The sequence below is a fragment of the Pelecanus crispus genome, chromosome 1 (genome assembly GCF_030463565.1).
Source record: "Pelecanus crispus isolate bPelCri1 chromosome 1, bPelCri1.pri, whole genome shotgun sequence".
Classification (NCBI taxonomy): domain Eukaryota; kingdom Metazoa; phylum Chordata; class Aves; order Pelecaniformes; family Pelecanidae; genus Pelecanus; species Pelecanus crispus.
The window spans coordinates 211,434,777-211,454,805 of NC_134643.1; the positions used below are offsets into that span (position 1 = coordinate 211,434,777).

General features: G+C 43.1%; 1 protein-coding gene across 1 annotated transcript; it reads left to right on the top strand.

The window, feature by feature from the left end:
* Window positions 1-4,824: 4,824 nt before the first annotated feature.
* MMP7 (matrix metallopeptidase 7) lies at window positions 4,825-9,139 on the top strand. The gene is made up of 6 exons (XM_009492012.2): window positions 4,825-4,932; window positions 5,469-5,692; window positions 5,798-5,946; window positions 7,753-7,878; window positions 8,400-8,606; window positions 9,117-9,139. Exons 1-6 carry the CDS (start codon window positions 4,825-4,827, stop codon window positions 9,137-9,139), a joined length of 837 nt encoding a protein of 278 aa, XP_009490287.2.
* Window positions 9,140-20,029: the final 10,890 nt, after the last annotated feature.

The following is a 20,029-nucleotide window of genomic DNA, read 5'->3' on the forward strand; positions in this document are numbered from 1 at the left end:
CCTCAGGGTGAGTCAGGAAAAGCTTCAGACATTGACTGCTCCTTAGTTTGGGTTCCATTTAGTGTGGACAGACCAAGTGCAGCATGCCTCCCCACACTGTTGCAGCTACTCTGCCTGCCCTTGCAACACCGTTACATGATCAGTCTTAGATGGGACTCTGCTGCTTATCATAGAGATTTGCTGTAGGATTACAGGCAGTCTGAGGTTGCCTTAGTCCAAGTACTAAGTTAAAGTTTTCCTACATGAAAGAACGTGGTTTTGTCCAGACAAGATGTAGGGCTTTAGATTGCATCTTGACTCAGTCCTTTAGAGACAGTGCTGAGCCAGACTTACAAATGGATGGGGACAGCCAGTTACAAAAAGGGAATTCACAAATGAAAGGTGACTACAGGAGGTTATGCCACTGCTCCTGCCCAGCAAGGTTTGGATCCACACTGCAGCGAAACGCAGCTGACTGACCTCCTGCCCTCTTCCCTTCCCCATGTCCTGTACACATGCTTCTGGAGGAAGGAAAGACTGCATGCACCTAAAGGTCGTATCTTATGACTTCAATTTAAATGGAATAAAGCAAATTATTTTATTGAAAAATTTGATAGATCCGCATGTGTCTGTTAGCTGGAGGAAAGAGAGACTCTTGATCATTGACCAAAGGAGCAGACAAATTAAAAAACGGAGGATGTCAGAACTAACACGGGTAGGTAACATTTGCAGGAATGCCATTTGCTTTGTGGTTTATTGCTCAAGATTATTGCTGTAAAAACTTATCTCTACATTTACATCTTTTTCCCTCACAGTGTCCCAGTTAAACTGTTGTAAATACAAAGTCATTAAATGCAAAGCTATTCTCAACACTGTAAGAAGATGGTAAATCCACAAGTTGAGATATGTTAAGTTTGATTGCTTAATTATTAGTAACGTAGATGTGTTGGTTCTTATCACATTGTTTGTGCTGAACCTGAACATCTAATCCCTTTCTCGCGCCTTTCCTCCCCTAAAGCAGTGGGATGTGAGGTAGATCTTGCTGGGAAATAGCTCAGTGCACCTTGATCCAGCCAAACAGGAGAGAAGAGCTGGATTGCCTCTCTCCAGGGATGGGCTGGCGCAGTGCTGAGGGGCCTCGGCAGGACCTTGGTGCCCAGGCAGGGATGAGTGGAGGTTTTTGCACTCACACAGCCTGCAAAAGGGCTAAGTTGCCCTGGATTCCAGGTGCCAAGGGACTCCTTTGAAGACAGCCCCCTCAGGGGTAAAATCTATGGAAATGGAGCGCAGAAGCCATGGAGATGTGCCTCCCTCTACAGTCTAGGCCCCAGCCAGGAAAAATGGCCTGTAACAACCATGAGGGGACTTCAGATCTGTGTTGCTCAGAGGCCATTTTGCATCCAAAAGGAGTGTGCCATGCAAAGCTGAGACAAGAAGGAGGATGAAGGTTCATTTTGTGGAAAAATATCAGGAAGGTTCTGAAGCAGACTGCCTAACTGGGCTTAGCCTCAAGAAATTACAATGCAAAAAACCATTTTACTCTGCAGAAATACTTGCCATGTTCAAATTTTATTTTTTGTTAGTCAGATTGAATAATCAGATAACAGAACAAAACAAATCAGGTGCCCTGGAGACCATAAGAATCCAGGTCTATCTAGTTTGGTAGGACCTTAAATACAATATTGCATAATTCACAAGTGACCCAAACAAAACATTTCCCAGGAATTTCTGGCCATTCTTTTTGCTTGATATTCACCGTAGTGGGTAGACCACAGCCAGCAGCTCATCACCCACATAGGTGCTCACTCATTCCCCATGCACAGTGGGCTGGGTGAGAGATTAGGAAGTGCAAAAGAGAGAAGACTCATGGATTGAGATACAGACAGTTTAATAAGTCAGAGAAGGGTGGGGGGGGGGGCGGGTAATGATGAAGAGACTCACCACCTTCTGCAAGCAGGTTGATGTCCAGCCAGTGTCCATTGGCTACCTTGGAAGACAACCCTCACTCCACCTTCTTCTGCTGCTAGCCCAGTTTTACTGCTGAGCATGACATTATATCATATGGAATATCCCTTTGGAGTATTTGGGTCAGCCCTCCCAGCCTCTTTCCCACCCAGCCTCTTCCATACACTGTGGGGGCAGAGTGTGAAACAGAAAAAGCCTTGATGCTGTGCAAATGTTGTTCACCAATACCCAAAATGCTCGTGTGTTATCAACACTGGTTTAGCCACAAATCCAAACACAGCACATACAGGCTGCTATGAAGAAAGTTAACTCCATCCCAGCCAGACCCATAACATTCACAAAGACATTTAGGCAGCTCTTGACTTGCATTAACTCCACTGTTGGCTGCACTCAGGTTGGGCAGAATAATCCAGCTGAGCCTCCTGTCGAAGTCAGATGACCAGGAAACAGTGAACATTCACCACTGAATCATTTAGTTCTACTTCACTTTTCAACCCACTCATGTCCAAAGGAGGCTCAGGTCTTAGTTTCTGTATATGTGTTTTTCTCTAGGCCACAAAAGCTCTGATGCCCATCAGAGAGTTCTGCATAGGACATAGTTTCATGAAGCATCCTTGTTCACAGCAGGGTTACTCACCTCAGAAAATGTCACAGTGTAAACATTTCAGTGGCAATATCGTGAGTCTTCTCAGTAGAATTTTACATCATGGAGAGCTTTTATCTTCTGTGTGGCTACAGCAAGTTCTATTATTAAATGTCTCTAACAGCATTTCTTCTGACCTCCTTGAACTTTCTCTACACAAGCCATACTCTCTGGCATAGGCACAGGTTCTCTGCTGAATGTAAATGATATAGACTACGATGCTGGGGCAGGAAATTATTCTTCCTGACCCATAACAGTTGTTGTCATTCAAGATCAAGACAAAAAGATAAAGTCTCCAAAATTCACACAGCTAAATCTAAAAATCAGCATCTGCTTCCTTTTGATATTGATCTTACTAGAATTAGATTGATTCCTGCTGATTTTGAGCCCAAAGAAATGAAAATTCTTTTCACAAAAAGATTTTTAGTTCAGTTCAAGCCCAATGTTTATCAAAACCCTCTCCCTTTTTTTGAAAAAAAAAAAAAAGAGGGGAGTTGACAAATTTCCAGCAGAAAATAAAGTTGAACATGACACCTGTCATTTCTCACCAAGCTCTTGTGTTTAAACTCTCCTTTTTAGTTTTACCCATGCCCCAGTTAAAGAGATATGTGAGTTGCTCAATAGTCTGTCAACTGGAATGGGGCTCTGGAGGCTTCCAAATTCCTCTCTTATATATGAGGAAATAATCAGTACCACATGCTAGAGTCACAGAGTTCAAAGTGCTTCAAACACATCCTGATCTCCTGACACCCAGACACTGGTCCAGATCCTACTTTACTGCCACAGTCAGACATCAAGTGGACATAAAGGTGAACCTGCTCCTAACAATAAACCAGCTTTTTTTCATCAAGCTTTAACATTTGGACATCAATAGATTTCCTGGAAGCCTACCAAAATGTAGATAAATGATCACATGGTGGGTATCTGGGCTGTTTTCAATATCAGGTGGAAGCATCGTTCCTTCAGCAACTGTTTCAGACATGGCTGTGTAATGTAGTCCTCGCCTGCATAATTCAGCAGTGTTTTGGTATAGATCATCTCTCTCTGAAATCAAAGTCTTTCTTGTCATGTCAGTACATTGGACTTAAGCTAGTAACCCACTAACTCTTCTATACATGTTCAGCTATACCCATACAAGCTGTCCTATTGTGAGAAACAATAATGGTCGTTTCCCATTTATGCGCCTTTCCCTTCAGATTAGAGGTAATATGGTCACAAAACTGCACAGCCTGAAAAAAAATCACAAGCCAGCCTGTTGACTGGTGTTTCCAGTCCTCAAAAAGTATCACTTCCAGTGGGGTCTGGTGGAGTGAAGCTGAGACCAGTGTTGGTCTCAGGGGACCAGGGAGGTTGTGACTGCCCTGCTCAGCTTTGGTTTTCTCTGCCAGTGCTTCATGGACCTCTGTCAGATTGCACTGGTATAGCTGGGGGTACAAGATAACTCCACTTTTGTTAGGGTAAGGGCCTCTCTTTTTGCCTGAGGGCTTTCACCCATTCTTGTAAATTAGTGTTTATATCTAGTTCTCCAAGGTAGAGAGACTCTCCTGAAAGGCCATCTCATTTGGGAGGCAAGGGACAAAGGCTACCCACAGCCTCCTATTTCTAGAGGGCCCATTTAAAGAGCTCTCTTCTGATCTCTGTAACAGCAGAAACTTCTTTAACTTCACTGAACTGGATTTCCTGCAGCACAGGATACCTCACAAGAGAATGTGAATCAGAAAAATTACCTAGACAGTGTTGTGCATGCTCCCTAGGAAATGTCAGTAGTTTCAGTGAGATAGCGCTCCCATCCATCTCACCTCTGCCTCTGCATCAGCTAACGCAGGTAGCCTGTCTGACCAAAAGGATGTTGCAAAATGTCTTTGTGTACAAGGAACTTGGGGGAAGCGCAGGAAGAAATGATTATACAGTAACTGTACTGATAAAGTTACAGAAAGTTAACTTCCCTGTGACCCTGTGGTTTCACTACTGGAATAATATGAAAAGAGAGAGACAAAGCTGGCTGCTAGCTGTGACATGACATCAACAGGGAAGTCAAAGGAAAGATTTGTTTAACATGCTTTCATTTACTTCTTAGAATAGTGATGACATTGCATTAACACCACCAAAAAGTGAGTCACATACGTAATTGCTGCTTGGAGCTATCAGGATCTATATAAGCATTTCAGCTGTGGTCTTGGAAGACAGAAAGTCAAACCCTTTCTGCTATAGCAAGGTTCCTTGGCCAGCTGGGCACTATGCAATACCTCCTACTTTGTGCTGCCATCCTCCTGTCTGAGAGTCTTGCTTTTCCAGCACAACTTAAACAAGAATCACGGAGCAACACAGACCTTGAGAATGTAAAGGTATGTTAGCAGGGGAACAATGTAACTGCATTATGAATAACCTGATTTTTGATTCAGCTTCTATATTCCTTTCCTATCTGTTTATATTATCTTCTTATCTTACATTACCACAACAGCTTTTGCCAAAGTAATATAAAACAATTTAAACTTGCTGACTAGCTTAGACATCCTAAGTCTAACTTACAGAAGAGACCAAGTTCCAACTGGTAAATAAAAGGGAGCCTGTCATTTTTAAAACAGCTCAAAAATATTATGTAGACTATGTTGGAAGGCTGTGGATTTGAATGCTCAGTAAAATGTGTTTACTTAAAAGGATTGCTTGCTTGCAGTGTTTTGCTGCTATTGCAATTCTTTTTATATATGCTAATATATACTAGAGAGAGAACAGAATTTGGTAAACTGAAACGGGAAGAAAAAATACATCTAAAACTAGCCATGACTGCAGGACGATGAAACAACTCAATCAAATGTAAAATGCAATCACCAAACGATCACAGATATAAGTAAAAAATTTTATTTTCCTTTTCTTCTTCCAGGCATATCTTGATAAATTCTTTCCACTTCTTACAAAAACACAAAGCCTAAGCTTAGAAGAGAGGATTAAAGAAATGCAGAGGTTTTTCCACCTGACTGTAACTGGAAAATTAAATGCAGAAACAGAAGAAACAATGAAACAGCCCAGATGTGGTGTCCCCGATATAGCAGATTACAGCACATTTCCTGGAAATCCAAGATGGAAAAAGACACGTTTGACTTACAGGTTAGTGATGTTTCAGGTTTTATGGGGAAAGGGTTGATTTATATTTAACTGTGCGGGCTTCCTTCACATCATAAATGACATTAATCTGTTTTCTTTTGCTGCTAGGATTGTCAATTACACACCTGATCTACCTGTAAAGAAAGTGGATGCTGCAATTAAAAGGGCTTTTATGGTATGGAGTGATGTGACTCCACTGCAGTTCCAAAGAGTATTCAAGGGATACGCAGACATTATGATTCAATTTGCACGTCGTGGTGAGAATACCTGTCATTTTAAAAATGCAATGGTCCATATTTGACTCATAGCATCTATTTTTACAGCCACAGCTTTAAGAAAGAACAAAGAGTTTGGCATTATTCTGAAGTCTGCATAAATTTTATCTTCTCTTTATCATGCCACCAAATTCATATGTTATGATTCAGTTTTACTCCTATGAAACCATTAGAAAATCTTTTCAGAGTTATAGCTGTAAAATGGAGGGAGAATTCAGTTCCAGAATGAGATACCTAAATTTAGATGTCCATGGCTCTGTCTGCCTTGACAAATAGTGCAAACTAATGGGAACAGATCTGTAAGGCAAATCAGCTGGTTCTGAAGATCCAGCCTCAACAGGCTGGATTCAGGCAGGTGCAGGCAGGTTTACTTTGTCCTAGATCTAGTATGGTCCCCTGGACTAAACAGTCTTTGGCAGCTGGGGTGCATTAGGTTTGGCTATAGAGAGTATCTTCTCGTTGATTTTCTTCTAGAAGAAATCCCATTGGTGCACTCCAAGATTGCACCAAAGTGCAAGCCAAAGCATGGTAAATGCGGATGACCAGTAGAATCATAGAATCATAGAATGCTTTGGGTTGGAAGGGACCTTTAGAGGTCATCCAGCCCAACCCCCCTGCAGTGAGCAGGGACAGCTTTAACCAGATCAGGTTGCTCAGAGCCCCGTCCAACCTCACCTTGAATGTTGCCAGGGATGGGGCCTCCACTGCCTCTCTGGGCAACCTGTTCCAGCAGAGTCACTTCAGAAGCTCATTTGTGATCTAGACTAATACATGAATGTAGCCATACCTTTAATTTGTGCCTGACACCTAAACTGGCTCAGCTTAGCCAGACTAAATGCCTACTTCAAGATTAGCTGACTTGTTCTCTAGATCCATTGACAATACTTACTAGATCTCCATTGACTGTAAGTGAAGATCAGACACCTAGCTTACAAGTAGATGACTGCATATAAACACCAAAATGACCCAAGCTCATGCTTCACTGATGGGAAGCATATTATGTTGCCATGAATAGTTGACTAATGTGCCAGTCAAAGTGAGAAAGAATCCTGCAAACTGGAATGGGTTTTAATCCCTCGTCACGCAACAGGACTAGGTCTCTTCTGCCCTGTTAGGCCTGCCCCAAGGTCCATCCACATGGTCTGAGGGAAAGGACACAGAATGGCATTTGAGTCCCCCAAATACTCCTCAATCAAGCCAGAAGCTCACTAAGGGGTGGGGGGAAATTTTCAGAGCTGGTACAAATATACCATCCTGTCAGCTCTTGCACCCGAGGTAGGAAATGGTAATATTCCACATGTGCTGTGATAGAAGTAGGTAATAGACAGTACCCCAAGGCTGGGGACAAATGAACTTAGCTCTTCAGGAACATGGTTATCTATCCCAAATCATTGTCTTCCACTAAAATCAGTACAAGTGAGAACATCTACAACTAAAGTTGCCCAGCACTTTCCAACATTGAAAACATTCAGGTGCTTATAATGTCAAGCATTAAGTATTTATTCTGAAATCACCCCTGAATGCTGCCTCAGAAACACATTTCTGACAAAGGCTCAGAAAAAATGTCCACGTCTTTCTGAAAATACAAGTTTTGAACTTAAGTCATGAATTTGGAGGGTGTTTCCTAAGCCTTGGTCCTGGTTTTTACAACCTTGCTGCTATTGTAGCATTTTTTTTAAGGATTAGTAATGAACAAAACTAGCACAAACAAGCAACATGTTTCAATTTGCTGAATTTAAACATTACAGCTGATGCCATCTGATGACATTTATTTCTTTTCAAATGCAGAGCACGGTGATGGAGAGCCTTTTGACGGAAGAGGTAGAGTACTAGCTCATGCGTTTGCACCTGGAGAAGGGCGTGGTGGAGATGCTCATTTTGATGAGGATGAAAGGTGGTCAGAGTCCAATAAAGGTAAAACCCACATGTGTGTATGAAGGAGAAAGGCAAATATTGTACATGTTAGAAGAACACAGCCATAGGAAATGCTTTCCATAACTCTTTATGCTTTAGTACCATTTCAGTACCAATATTTCTGTTCTTTTCAACTACCTCTTTAAGTACTTGTGCTTCATTATCATTAGCAGCCTGTTCTGTCCATATTTTAAAGCACTTTTCACAGGCTAAACAAGGACTATGAGCCTTTGTTTTCTACATAAATTATGAAAAGGTAAAATTACTTGCTTGTAGGAATAAGGTTGACTAAAAGCAGAGTTGGAAAGAGACTCAAGGTCTCTAGATGCATATATAAGGTATCAGTAATGTTTTTATTAAAATATTATAGTTACATAAGAAAGTTCAGTAATAACTGATCAAAACTCCGAGGTTTCATTCTAAAGCAATGAAAGATATAAATTCTCCTGCTATTTGATTCTTTGTATGCTAAAAAGAGATGCCATACCTTTAACATACTTTTCCATGTTTTTGTGTTACAGAAACTAATTTGTTCCTTGTTGCTGCTCATGAACTTGGCCATTCTTTGGGACTTGCTCATTCAAATGTCCGTGAAGCTCTGATGTACCCTACCTACTCATATGTGAACCCAGCAACCTTCAGACTTTCAGAGGATGATAAGCGAGGAATTCAGAAGTTATACGGTAAATTCATTATGAGATTTGATTTTCAAGATAAAACCTACTGGGGTACAGGTTTCACTTCTCTCCCTAACTGCAAGGGCCTCATCATATTACCAAAAAGAAAGAAGGGGAACAAACTTGGGAAAAACCCTTTGCTGTATAGTACATCCACTATGTTCCTTCTGCAGCATGTCCCCACTGCAACCAAGAGGTGACGGAGCTAGCAGTGCAGCAGTCTGGCACACTGTTTTCCTGCACACCTACATATTGCTATACAAATCCTGTGGATCTTGCTTTACAAATGAGCTGTTTCAGTGAGTAGGGCTACTGGCAGGGAAATGAGAGGTACTGTACCACTTACCAAGTCAATAGGACAGTTCAGAGAAGGCAGAACTACTCAGCAGTAGGAGTGGAGCATAACCAGAATTGACCCCATGGAGTAAACTTTGCCAGGTTTGCTTTTCTTTAGGCACCACCTTCCTCAGGGCATGCTAGGGGAACACTAGAAATAAAGCATAGTTGCCTGCATTGTCCATTTCCAGTACAGTCTCTATGTTTTATGCTTCTTTCCCACAGGGAGAAAGTCGCCAAACTCTTGAAGAAAGTGCTTCAAAAAGACCAAAGAATTCACATCTGATTGTTTTGATGTTACAAAACAACTTCAATCCTCTAGCTAATTAAAGTGGTAAACTCCTGGACTGCACTTTCTCTTCCTGAGTTTTTATATTGATTTCTTTGCACTTTATACAATTTCACTTACTTAACGATTAAAAAAAAAACCACAAACTTGTATACTCTGTTGCCTAACGTTTTTTTTTTTTTTTTTCTTCTGGAATTTCACTGGGGGATTAAATAACCCATGCATGTGTGATAGACAGACAAATATTTTTTCAAATAGAGGCACAGGTACCTAAAGACCCTATGTGCATTTACTGCTGGAGTCACAAACCCTGTTCCTGGCTTGCTTTCGGTTCCTATGCATGTCCTGGCCCTTCACAGTACCTACTGCTGCCTCCTCAGAATTACAGTGTGCTTCCCATACAGCTCACACATAGAGGAGAAGGTGCCCACAGTGCTTCCTTCAGCATGGGCTGGGATGCTTTCCCAAAGGGAACAGCTTTTCAACTTTGTGTCCTCCCTGGCTTGCCAGAGAAGCAGGTTTAAGAAGTAGTGGACTAGGATTCCCATTGTGATATTCAAATACCTCTCAGGTATTTTGAAATTAAAAAAAAAAAAACCCACCAAACAGGAGTTCTCCTCTCCTTTGGAAGACTAATCCCACAACACCAGAAAACAAAAACAAGCACAGACAGGCATAACCCTGGAAAAACTAGGATGACCTCCTGGTTGCTGGAGCCAGTCAGTCGTCCTAGGGGCCTGAGCTGCTCTCTGCTACAGGGTGGGAAGACACAAGAAAATGCATCCATGTCTCTCAATCCCAAGAGAAAATGGATATGCCTTCCCGGCTCCCTGAGCAAAGCATCACCTGAGAAACTTCAAAGCCTCCACTAGACTCAGTCCTTGGAGAGGCTGGGAAGGATGTGATGAGAACAGCTTACTTTGCACACAGGCATGGGAGCTACGAGGACAGGCTGAGAGAGTTGGGTTTGTTCAGCCTGGAGAAGGGAAGGCTGCAGGGAGACCTTAGTGCGGCCTTTCAGTACTTAAAGGGGGCCTATAGGAAGGATGGGGACAATCTTTTCAGCAAGGCCACTCAGAGACAGCTTCTTGTTTGCAGCTCAAGTCCATCTACCAACCTGATCTAGTTAAAGATGTCCCTGCTCACTGCAGGGGGCTTGGGCTAGATGATCTCTAAAGGTCCCTTCCAACCCAAAGCATTCTATGATTCTGTGATTTTATGAAAAGCCTTTTCCAGATCAAGAGCTGCTGCCTGGTGATGCAAGGGCTCTGAGTCCACATACAACTGGGAAAAAGTTTTGCCCAGCCCCAGGTTTGGTGCAGGAGACCTGAGAGAAGGAAGTCTGCTGATGGGCAACGTCTCACACAAGAAAGTGGTGGCGTCTTTTGCAGTTCAAGGGCCAGGTGGAAAGGAGGAGAGGCAATTTTAATCTACCTATACTCAGAAGACTCATGTCCTGATCTCTCAGCCACCAGACATATACATTTCCTAGGATAGCATCTAAACACTAATACACTTCCCAAGGTAGGGCTAATTCCCAGTCACGTTTCTGGGTACCAACTGTCTATGGGTTTTTCTCCTCCTGGCTCCCTGGAGCCGGAAGGGATGTGAAACAAGTTGTAAGGAATGAAGGTCAATTACTCTCTGTCACATTGGGAAACTACCTTTCATGCTTTCTTTCTGACCTCTTCTAATCACTCCTTCCTAGCTGACACTTTACATTCAAAGTCCACCAGCAGAAAAAGGATCTTCACCATCCATGGGACTGTCACTGCTCTGTGATTGCCTTGGAAGTGCCTCCAGCAATGGCAAGACAGCAATCCTACAGCTACCTCCTCTATAAGGAGAGGGAGCAACCAGCTGAAGAGGGGAGGAGAGAGAATTAGAGCTTCTGACCTGCCAGATGGACAGCAGTTTATTCCATAAAGAATTCCTGTTAGTCCAGTCCGTCTTACCTAATATCTGCTGCAAGAAGCAGCACCAGATGGTGGGATGGCTGAAATAAGTCACTGAGACATCCGGATTATCAAGGATATATAAGGATAGGGTATGAAGCATGGTTCTTCAAGTGCTTCCCCTCAGAAAGGTTTCTCACCTCTGGTAAGACAGAAGTTTGAAAACACTCCCATCAGTTACTAGTCATTTCTTCCTGTTGTGGTTTAACCCAGTAGACAGCTAAACACCACACAGCTGTTCGCTCACTCCCCCGCTGCCCAGTGGGATGGGGGAGAGAATCAGAAAAACAAGTAAAATTCATGGGTTGAGATAAGGACAGTTTAATAGCACAGAAAAGGAAGGGAAAATAATAAAAATAATGATAATAATAATAAAAACCAAATTAAGTGATGCACAATGCAATTGCTCACCACCTGCCGACCGATACCCAACCAGTTCCCAAGCAGCAATCACTGCCCCCCAGCCAACTCCCCCAGTTTATATACTTAGCATGACGTCATATGGTATGGAATAGCCCTTTGGTCAGTTTGGATCAACTATCTTGGCTGAGCCCCCTCCCAGCTTCTTGTGTATCCGGCAGAGAACGGGAAGCTGAAGAAGTCCTTGACTACTTAAGCACTACTTAGCAACAACTAAAAAAAACATCAGTGTGTTATCAATGTTATTCTCAGACTAAATCCAAAATACAGCACTATGTCAGTTACTAGGAAGAAAATTAACTCTATCCCAGCTGAAACCAGGACATTTCCACATGAAGGTCAAAGATGAAGTAGCTAGGACTAAGTGTATATTATTTTGAGGGCCATCTCTCTTGAGGTACAAGAAAACCAGGAAGTCTCAGAATAGAGGGTCAGAGCCCAGACTGCATTAAAGACTATGAATCATAGCACCACCACGCTCTAACCAACTGAGCTAACCAGGCTGGTCATGAAGAATGGGTCTAGTGAGCTCCATGGCCTGTGTGGATGTTCAACCCACTTGGGTCGACCTGGGGGTGGTCCTGGAAAGATGCAATGTTGACATAAAATACCTGTTCTATTGGCCAAGGTTCCCACAGGGAACATAGCACAAGACAGGGACACACCATGTGCTTTATTGAGCTCAAGTCACTCACTAGTGCTTCTTAAAGAGAAAACACACACAGAAGACAGACATCATCAGAGGAAAGACTGTGCAGAAAGAACCATTCCTAAGGATGCATGGGACAACTCATGCACTATGCTGGAGCAGTCACTGTACTGACAAATGAGGAAGGTATGAGAACAAATACTTGACTGAAAGTAGCAGATCTGTTTTCTAATGTACAATTAATTTCCATATGAACTGAGATGAATGGGATAAAACTCCAGAGGTTTATTCCTAGGAAGACTGTCCTACCAATAGGACACATATGGGAGACAGCTTCCAGCAAGCACATGAGCTGACCAGCCTGCAGCGGAGCCAGCACACAGTGGGAGTGAGGCACCCTTGTGTCTTGAAGGAGGCATCTCCGAGGGGCAGCAGCACTCAAGTAGCATCTCCACAGCATGTGAAATAAAGTAGGAGCCAGGATTTTTGTCCTCAGAGAGGACAAAGGTACCACTGATGATCAGTCAGCAGCATCTTACCTCTTCCGGAGCTCCTGTTGTGTTTCCATTCACATACAGGACCTCTCCTTTGAGGAAGACGGCTGCCACTGGCACACCTCACCCTGCTTACTATACGTGAACTACGCAATATCTGCCTCCATCTAGTGGTACAGCTCGGCAAACTGCACTGGCTTTACACCCTGGTGTAAAGTGCATCTTACCTGCCCACAAGCCCACAGCAGTTACTACTATACATCCCACCATTAGGGGAAATTAGGGACAAGAGCAAATTTAGCAAGGGTGCTGCTGCCTCTTCCTTCTTCACTTTATTCTACTGCATTCTGTGTGAGTTTTCACATAGTAGTACATATCTGAGGACATCTAAGTGCATTATGTCACTTAAACAGCATCTGCTCCCTCCTCTTCCATAGAGAAGAAGAAAAGGGTAATCACATAGTGTTTGTTTTTGGTAGGGCTTTGGATTTTTATTTTTAAATAAAAATATATTTAAATGCAGCTTTGCTGTTCCAGATAGTACAACAAGCAGCAAATGAACTCTCAAATGTGATAACATTTCTGATGGGTCCTTTGACCATCCACATATAAAACATAAGCTTTACTCCTGTTTTAAGAAAGTCATGGTTATTACCCTAGAGAAGCTATTACTGGGACTTACCCAGTCATTCAGGTATCCTGAGCCTACTCCATCAAACACGGAGTGATATTCTGAGAGGGAAAAGTCGATATGCATGTGATAGAATTGTGCACAAGAGGTGCACAGGACCCGTAGGAAAATATTAGTTTTAGTCCACACTACAGTATTGATTCTACTTCATCTGCTGTCTAAGAAAAATTTAAGACAAAATACACATTTGGATAATTTTAATTGTACCGTTCATTAATTTTCCTTTCTTTTAAGAAGTGTTTTTAAATATAATTGCTTTATATAAATTTATCTATTCATATAAAACAAGAAGCATAGAGAAAAGCAGCAGGCTGCTCAGGGATATAGGAAAGTATGGAAGCCCATTCACATCAGAAAAATAGAAAACACTAGATGTCTTCAGTTTGGCCACATGAAGGGATCTGACTGAGCTGATATACTGAGTGTAGTGAGATATTCATTATTTCATGTGACTCAAAAAGTAAAGTACTCCCAGATAAATGTTATGGGAGATTTTAAGCAAAGAAGGATGTACTTTTTTTACACAGCAAATAGGTTAGTTGTGGAATTCACTAACTTAGGATATTCACTGACTCTGGAGACCCAAATTCACAAATGGATTCTGAAAGGCTTAGACGTATTTATATAGCATAACAGCTATTAAACACAAGGGCGTGGTGGCAAATGGTGGCTCACTATCTTGCTGAATACCAAAGAAAGGATCAATCTAAAATTGCAAGTCTTGCTATAGGCAAAAGGAAACACCTTGTCTGCAAAGGCAGGAATTGTTAACTTAGGAGTTTAATCAAAGAATTACTATTATACCAGATGTAATTATTATAGAAAAAAAAGGGGGGGAGGAAAAGGAAGAAAAGAATACTAATACAGAAAAAGTCTTAATTATGATATAGCCAAAATGATTAGCACACTTCCTACTACCTACCCCTTTGTCTGCTGTTGTGCTCACCCTTCCCCAGCCCCTCTGCATCCTACAGTTCTCAGCGTCAGTCTGAGGGGAATGTTATGGTAGAGTCACCAGTGTCCCGAGTCCTTCCCAGGAGCTGATGTTGTTGATGGTTTCTCTCCCTTCACTCTAGAGCTCACCTTTTGTTGTGCTAAACAAAATAAATTTTATTCTTAATAAAATTCCAGTTTTCTCTTAAACTGCTGAGTCCTCTCTGTCCTGGTTTCAGCTGGGATAGAGTTAATTTTCTTCCTAGTAGCTGACATAGTGCTGTGTTTTGGATTTAGTATGAGAAGAATGCTGATATCACACTGATGCTTTAGTTGTTGCTAAGTTCTGCTTATGCTAGTCAAGGACTTTTCAGCTTCCCATGCTCTGCCAGGTGCACAAGAAGCTGGGAGGGGGCACAGCCAGGACAGCTGACCCAAACTGACCAAAGGGCTATTCCATACCATATGGCGTCATGCTCAGTATAGAAACTGGGGGGAGCTGGCTGGGGCATGGTGACCACTGCTCAGGGACTGGTTGGGTGTCGGTCAGCGGGTGGTGAGCAATTGCATTGTGCATCACTTACTTTGTATATTCTTTTACTATTATTATTATTATTATTATTATTTCTCTTCCTTTTCTGTGCTATTAAACTGTCTTTATCTCAGCCCACAAATTTTACTTCCCCCCCCCCCCCAATTCTCTCCCCCATCCCACTGGGCAGCAGGGGAGTGAGCAAACAGCTGTGTGGTGTTTAGCTGCCTGCTGGGTTAAACCACAACACTCTACTATTTATCAAAATCCTTTTTAACTTGTAGGCCCCAGAAATGGATATATTCCAGCAGTCATTTATAATGTAAAATAAAAGGGTGAAAAAAACAGAAAACCCCCATCAACATCTTCTGCTCCTTTCTCAGACATATATTTACATAAAGATTGCGTTAAACATTTTAGCTACTGCCTCACACTGGAAGATGATGTGCAACTAGTTATCTACCAAGACTTCTAAGTCCTTTCCAGAATCACTGTCCCACCATCTAGGGAGACCATCCTGACCTAAAGGCCATGTCAGGGTGAAAGGGATCTGTGGTATTACTACGGGCTTTCTCTAGATGGAGCTTTGCACTCAAAGCAGAGAAATCTAGGAGCAAAGTGGTGATGCCAAAAAACCAGTTTGCATTCAACACCAAATGTTGCCAGGGATGGGGCCTCTACCATCTCTCTCATTATGACAATCGTTACATCCCTTGAAGGGAATCAGCCAAATGACACAAAAACCTCGAAATCACTAGAGGTAGGCTTTAACACAAAAGTAATAAATTAGAATAAATAAAGGCTGCATTTAAAGAATGCAACCAAGGATACATTCTTTCTCTATTTGTTACTTTCAGGAGCAGTTAAACTCATCCTAATGCAGAGGTCCAGCAGAAATCAGAAAACAATAACCTAAAACTGTCCATTTCTCTCATTGGCTAGGAAGACAACTCTGACTTGAGCTCAGATGTAGCTATATTCACTGCTTACTGATGTCTAGAAATAGTTGAAATTAATTCCACCCTTCCAGTCCCAGAACTTTAAGTGGATTCTTGGGTTGAACACACTCTGCACAGTCATCTTCAAGTCATCAATAAAATCTCTTTCTTCTACCTAAAATAGACTGGGTTTAGGTTGTTCCTAGGTGTTTCTCACACTGGCTTGTTTTGCTGAGGCCCTGCTCTCTATTTTGTCTACTTTGCTGACCTCAGACTTATTCCAAGTGTAGTCTCATGTTGTTTTCAAAATTTGCAATAGTCAGCATTTATAAAGTAAACTGGAAATAATTCACAAGTGGGTCAAGCTGGGATCTATCAGTGCACGGTAACATAAGGACATGGTAAAATGGCAACATTTCCATCCTTCCCTTTTGAAGTGACAGCAGCAACTCTGCAGTCTCCCCAGAACCTTTTCCACAGAATTACTAATGGTCAAAAAATGGAGATAGAAACTGTTGGAACCTAGTAGGGATGAGAAGTGACAGGGTAGAGAGGAAGATCAGGAATCTTCATACTGTCAGTATGGAAAGAATAACCAAGATTTATGATCAAGAGCTGGCATAATGATCACAAAATGATAGAGTTTTTGATTCTCGGAGAAGTAAGGAGGGGGGTTAGCAGAACTGCTACCTTGGACTTCCAGAGGGCAGACTTTGGCCTGTTTAGGAGCCTGGTTGATAAGAGTCCCTTGGGAGGCAGTCCTGAAGGGCAAAGGAGTCCAGGAAGGCTGGACTTTCTTCAAGAAGGAAATCTTGAAGGTGCAGGAGCAGGCTGAGAGCTGAAAGACGAGCTGGCGGGGAAGACGACCGGCCTGACGGAGCAGAGAGCTTTGGCTCGAGCTCAGGAAAAAAAGGAGAGTTTATGACCTTTGGAAGGACAGGCAGGCAACTCAGGACTACAAGGATGTCATGAGATTTTGAAGGTAGGAAATTAGAAGGGCTAAAGCTCCATCCTTTATTCAATGCAGGGGGAAACACATTGACAAAGAATGAGGAAAAGGCTGAGGTACTCAATGTCTTCTTTGCCTCAGTCTTTAATAGTAAGACCAGTTGTTCTGCAGGTACCCAGCCCCTTGAGCTGGAAGACAGGGATGGGGAGCAGAATGAAGCCCCCATAATCCAAAGGGAAATGGTTAGCAACCTGCCACACCACTTAGACATACACAAGTCTATGGGGCTAGATGGGATCCACCCAAGGATACTGAGGGAGCTGGTGGAAGTGCTCACCAAGCCACTTTCCATCATTTGTCAGCACTCCTGGCTAACTGGGGAGGTCCCAGTTGACTGGGGGTTAGCAAATGTGACACCCATCTACAAGAAGGCCCGGAAGGAGGATCTGGGGAACTACAGGCCTGTCAGCCTGACCTCGATGCCAGGGAAGGTTATGGAGCAGAACATCTTGAGTGCCTGTTGCAGTTTAACCCAGCAGGCAGCTAAGCACCACACAGCCGTTCACTTACTCTCCCCCTCCCCAGTGGGATGGGGGAGAAAATCGGAAAAAAAAGTAAAATTTGTAGGTTGAGATAAAGACAGTTTAATAGCACAGAAAAGGAAGGGAAAATAATAATAGTAGTAATAATATTATACATTATAAGTGATGCACAATGCAATTGCTCACCACCTGCCGACCAATACCCAGACAGTCCCTGAGCAGCAATTGCAGCCTCCTGGCCAACTCCCCCCAGTTTATATACTGAGCATGATGTCATATGGTATGGAAAAGCCCTTTGGTCAGTTTGGATCAACTACCTTGGCCATGCCCCCTCCCAGTTTCTTGTGCACCTGGCAGAGCATGGGAAGCTGAAAATGTCCTTGACTAGCATAAGCAGTACTTAGCAACAACTAAAGCATCAGTGTGTTATCAACATTATTCTCATACTAAATCCAAAACACAGTACCATGTCAGCTACTAGGAAGAAAATTAACTCTATCCCAGCTGAAACCAGGATAGTATCCACCCCTTATTCTATACCATCTATGTCATGGCCAGATCTCTACCCTTTCCAATAAATTCCAATTAATCACCACCACTTTTCCTGTCCTTTGATATATCCACACAGATATAATTCCCCTAGTCTGTGGGCCATCTTTCTAAAATGTCCATTGAGTTCATTTAGTCCATGACTTTGGCTCCATCTGTCATAATGGTCTTGTGTGACTCTCCATGCAAACATATTGGATTGTTGCATGTTGAAGCCAGTTCTGGTTCCACCAGTGCTGCTGCTGCACTTTGCTCAGTTTTATTAAAGTTCATTCTTCATTAACCTGAGTGATTCTTACTGTAATACTGCTGATATGGCATATAGCAACCATAAAAGTGATGACATACAGTATTATACAGCAATTAACATCATACCATTCAGTTCATTGCCTATTCTCACCCAAAATCAAATCCCCTTGAGGTACACATTGGACTTCGCCATCCTTCTGCATTACGCACCAAGTGCACCCAGGTCCTTGAGCAAAAGCAATCAAATGGGTTTGCCTTTGCCTGAGGCAGGAGTAACCCAGACTGTCTTCCCCAGCATATTTCTTACGCGCACTACAGGGACTTTATCACCCTGTACAGTATGTAAAAGTTTTGATTGGGCAGGGCCAGCTCGTTGGCAGATCTCCTGGTGTTGACTAACCAGGTGGCTTTTGCTAAATGTGTATCCCAATGTTTGAATGTCCCACCACCCACTGTTTTCAGGGTAGTCTTTAACAGTCCATTGTATCGTTCAATTTTCCCAGAGGTTGGTGCATGGTAAGGGATGTGATACACCCACTCAATGCCGTGCTCTTTGGCCCAGGTGTCTATGAGGTTGTTTTGGAAATGAGTCCCGTTGTCTGACTCAATTCTTTCTGGGGTGCCATGTTGCCACAGGACTTGCTTTTCAAGGCCAAGGACGGTGTTCCAGGCAGTGGCATGGGGCACGGGATATGTTTCCAGCCATCCAGTGGTTGCTTCCACCATTGTAAGCACACAGTGCTTGTCTTGGAGGGTTTGTGGGAGTGTGATATAATCAATCTGCCAGGCCTCTCCATTATATTTCATCATCCTCTATACCAGAGAGGCTTTAACTGCTTGGCCTGTTTGATTGCAGCGCATGTTTCACATTCATGAATAACCTGTGCAATAGTGTCCATAGTTAAGTCCACCCCTCGATCACGAGCCCATCTACATGTTGCATCTCTTCCTTGATGGCTTGACGGCCTGAGGCAACATAATTCACCCTTATGTTGCCAGTCCGAATCCACCTGAGCAACTTCAATCTTAGCAGCCTGATCCTCCTGCTGGTTGTTTTGATGTTCTTCAGTGGCCTGACTCTTGGGTACATGAGCATCTACGTGACGTACTTTTACAACCTGGTTCTCTACCCGGGCAGCGATATCTTGCCACAGCACAGCAGCCCAGAAGGATTTGCCTCTGCGCTGCCAGTTGCTCTGCTTCCATTGCTGCAACCACCCCACAGGGCATTTGCCACCATCCATGAGTCAGTATAGAGATAAAGGACTGGCCACTTTTCTCTTTCAGCAATATGTAAAGCCAGCTGGATGGCTTTCACCTCTGCAAATTGGCTTGATTCCCCTTCTTCTTCAGCAGTTTCTGCGACTTGTCGTATAGGACTCCATACAGCAGCTTTCCACCTCCGATGTTTTTCCATGAGACGACAGGACCCATCAGTGAACAGGGCATATTGCTTCTCATTTTCTGGCAATTTATTATACAGTGGGGCCTCTTCAGCACGTGTCACCTCCTCCTCTGGCAATATTCCAAAACTTTTGCCTTCTGGCCGGTCCATGATCACTTCCAAGATTCCTGGGCGACTGGGGTTTCCTATTCGAGCCTGTTGTGTGATTAGTGCAACCCACTTACTCCATGTAGCATCAGTTGCATGATGTGTAGAGGGGACCCTCCCTTTGAACATCCAGCCCAGCACCAAGTCAGGGTGCCAGCCCGAGCTGTGTGTCAGTACCAACCACTTCCAAAGCAGCTCAAACCCCTTCATATGCTGCCAATGTCTCTTTCTCAGCTGGAGTATAGCGGGCCTTGGATCCTCTGTATCCCCAACTCCAAAACCTTAGGGGTCGACCTCGAGTCCCTGGTGCTTTCTGCCAGAGGCTCCAGGTAGGGCCATTCTCCCCAGCTGCAGTGTAGAGCACAAGCTGGTGAACGGTCTAGAGCACAAGTCTAA

Bases quoted from the DNA above. Each gene is read 5' to 3' on its own strand.
- MMP7 (XM_009492012.2), top strand. From the start codon at position 4,825: ATGCAATACCTCCTACTTTGTGCTGCCATCCTCCTGTCTGAGAGTCTT. The intron at 4,933-5,468 runs GTATGTTAGCAG...TTCTTCTTCCAG, and splicing joins CAGACCTTGAGAATGTAAAG to GCATATCTTGATAAATTCTT. The intron at 7,879-8,399 runs GTAAAACCCACA...TTTGTGTTACAG, and splicing joins GTGGTCAGAGTCCAATAAAG to AAACTAATTTGTTCCTTGTT.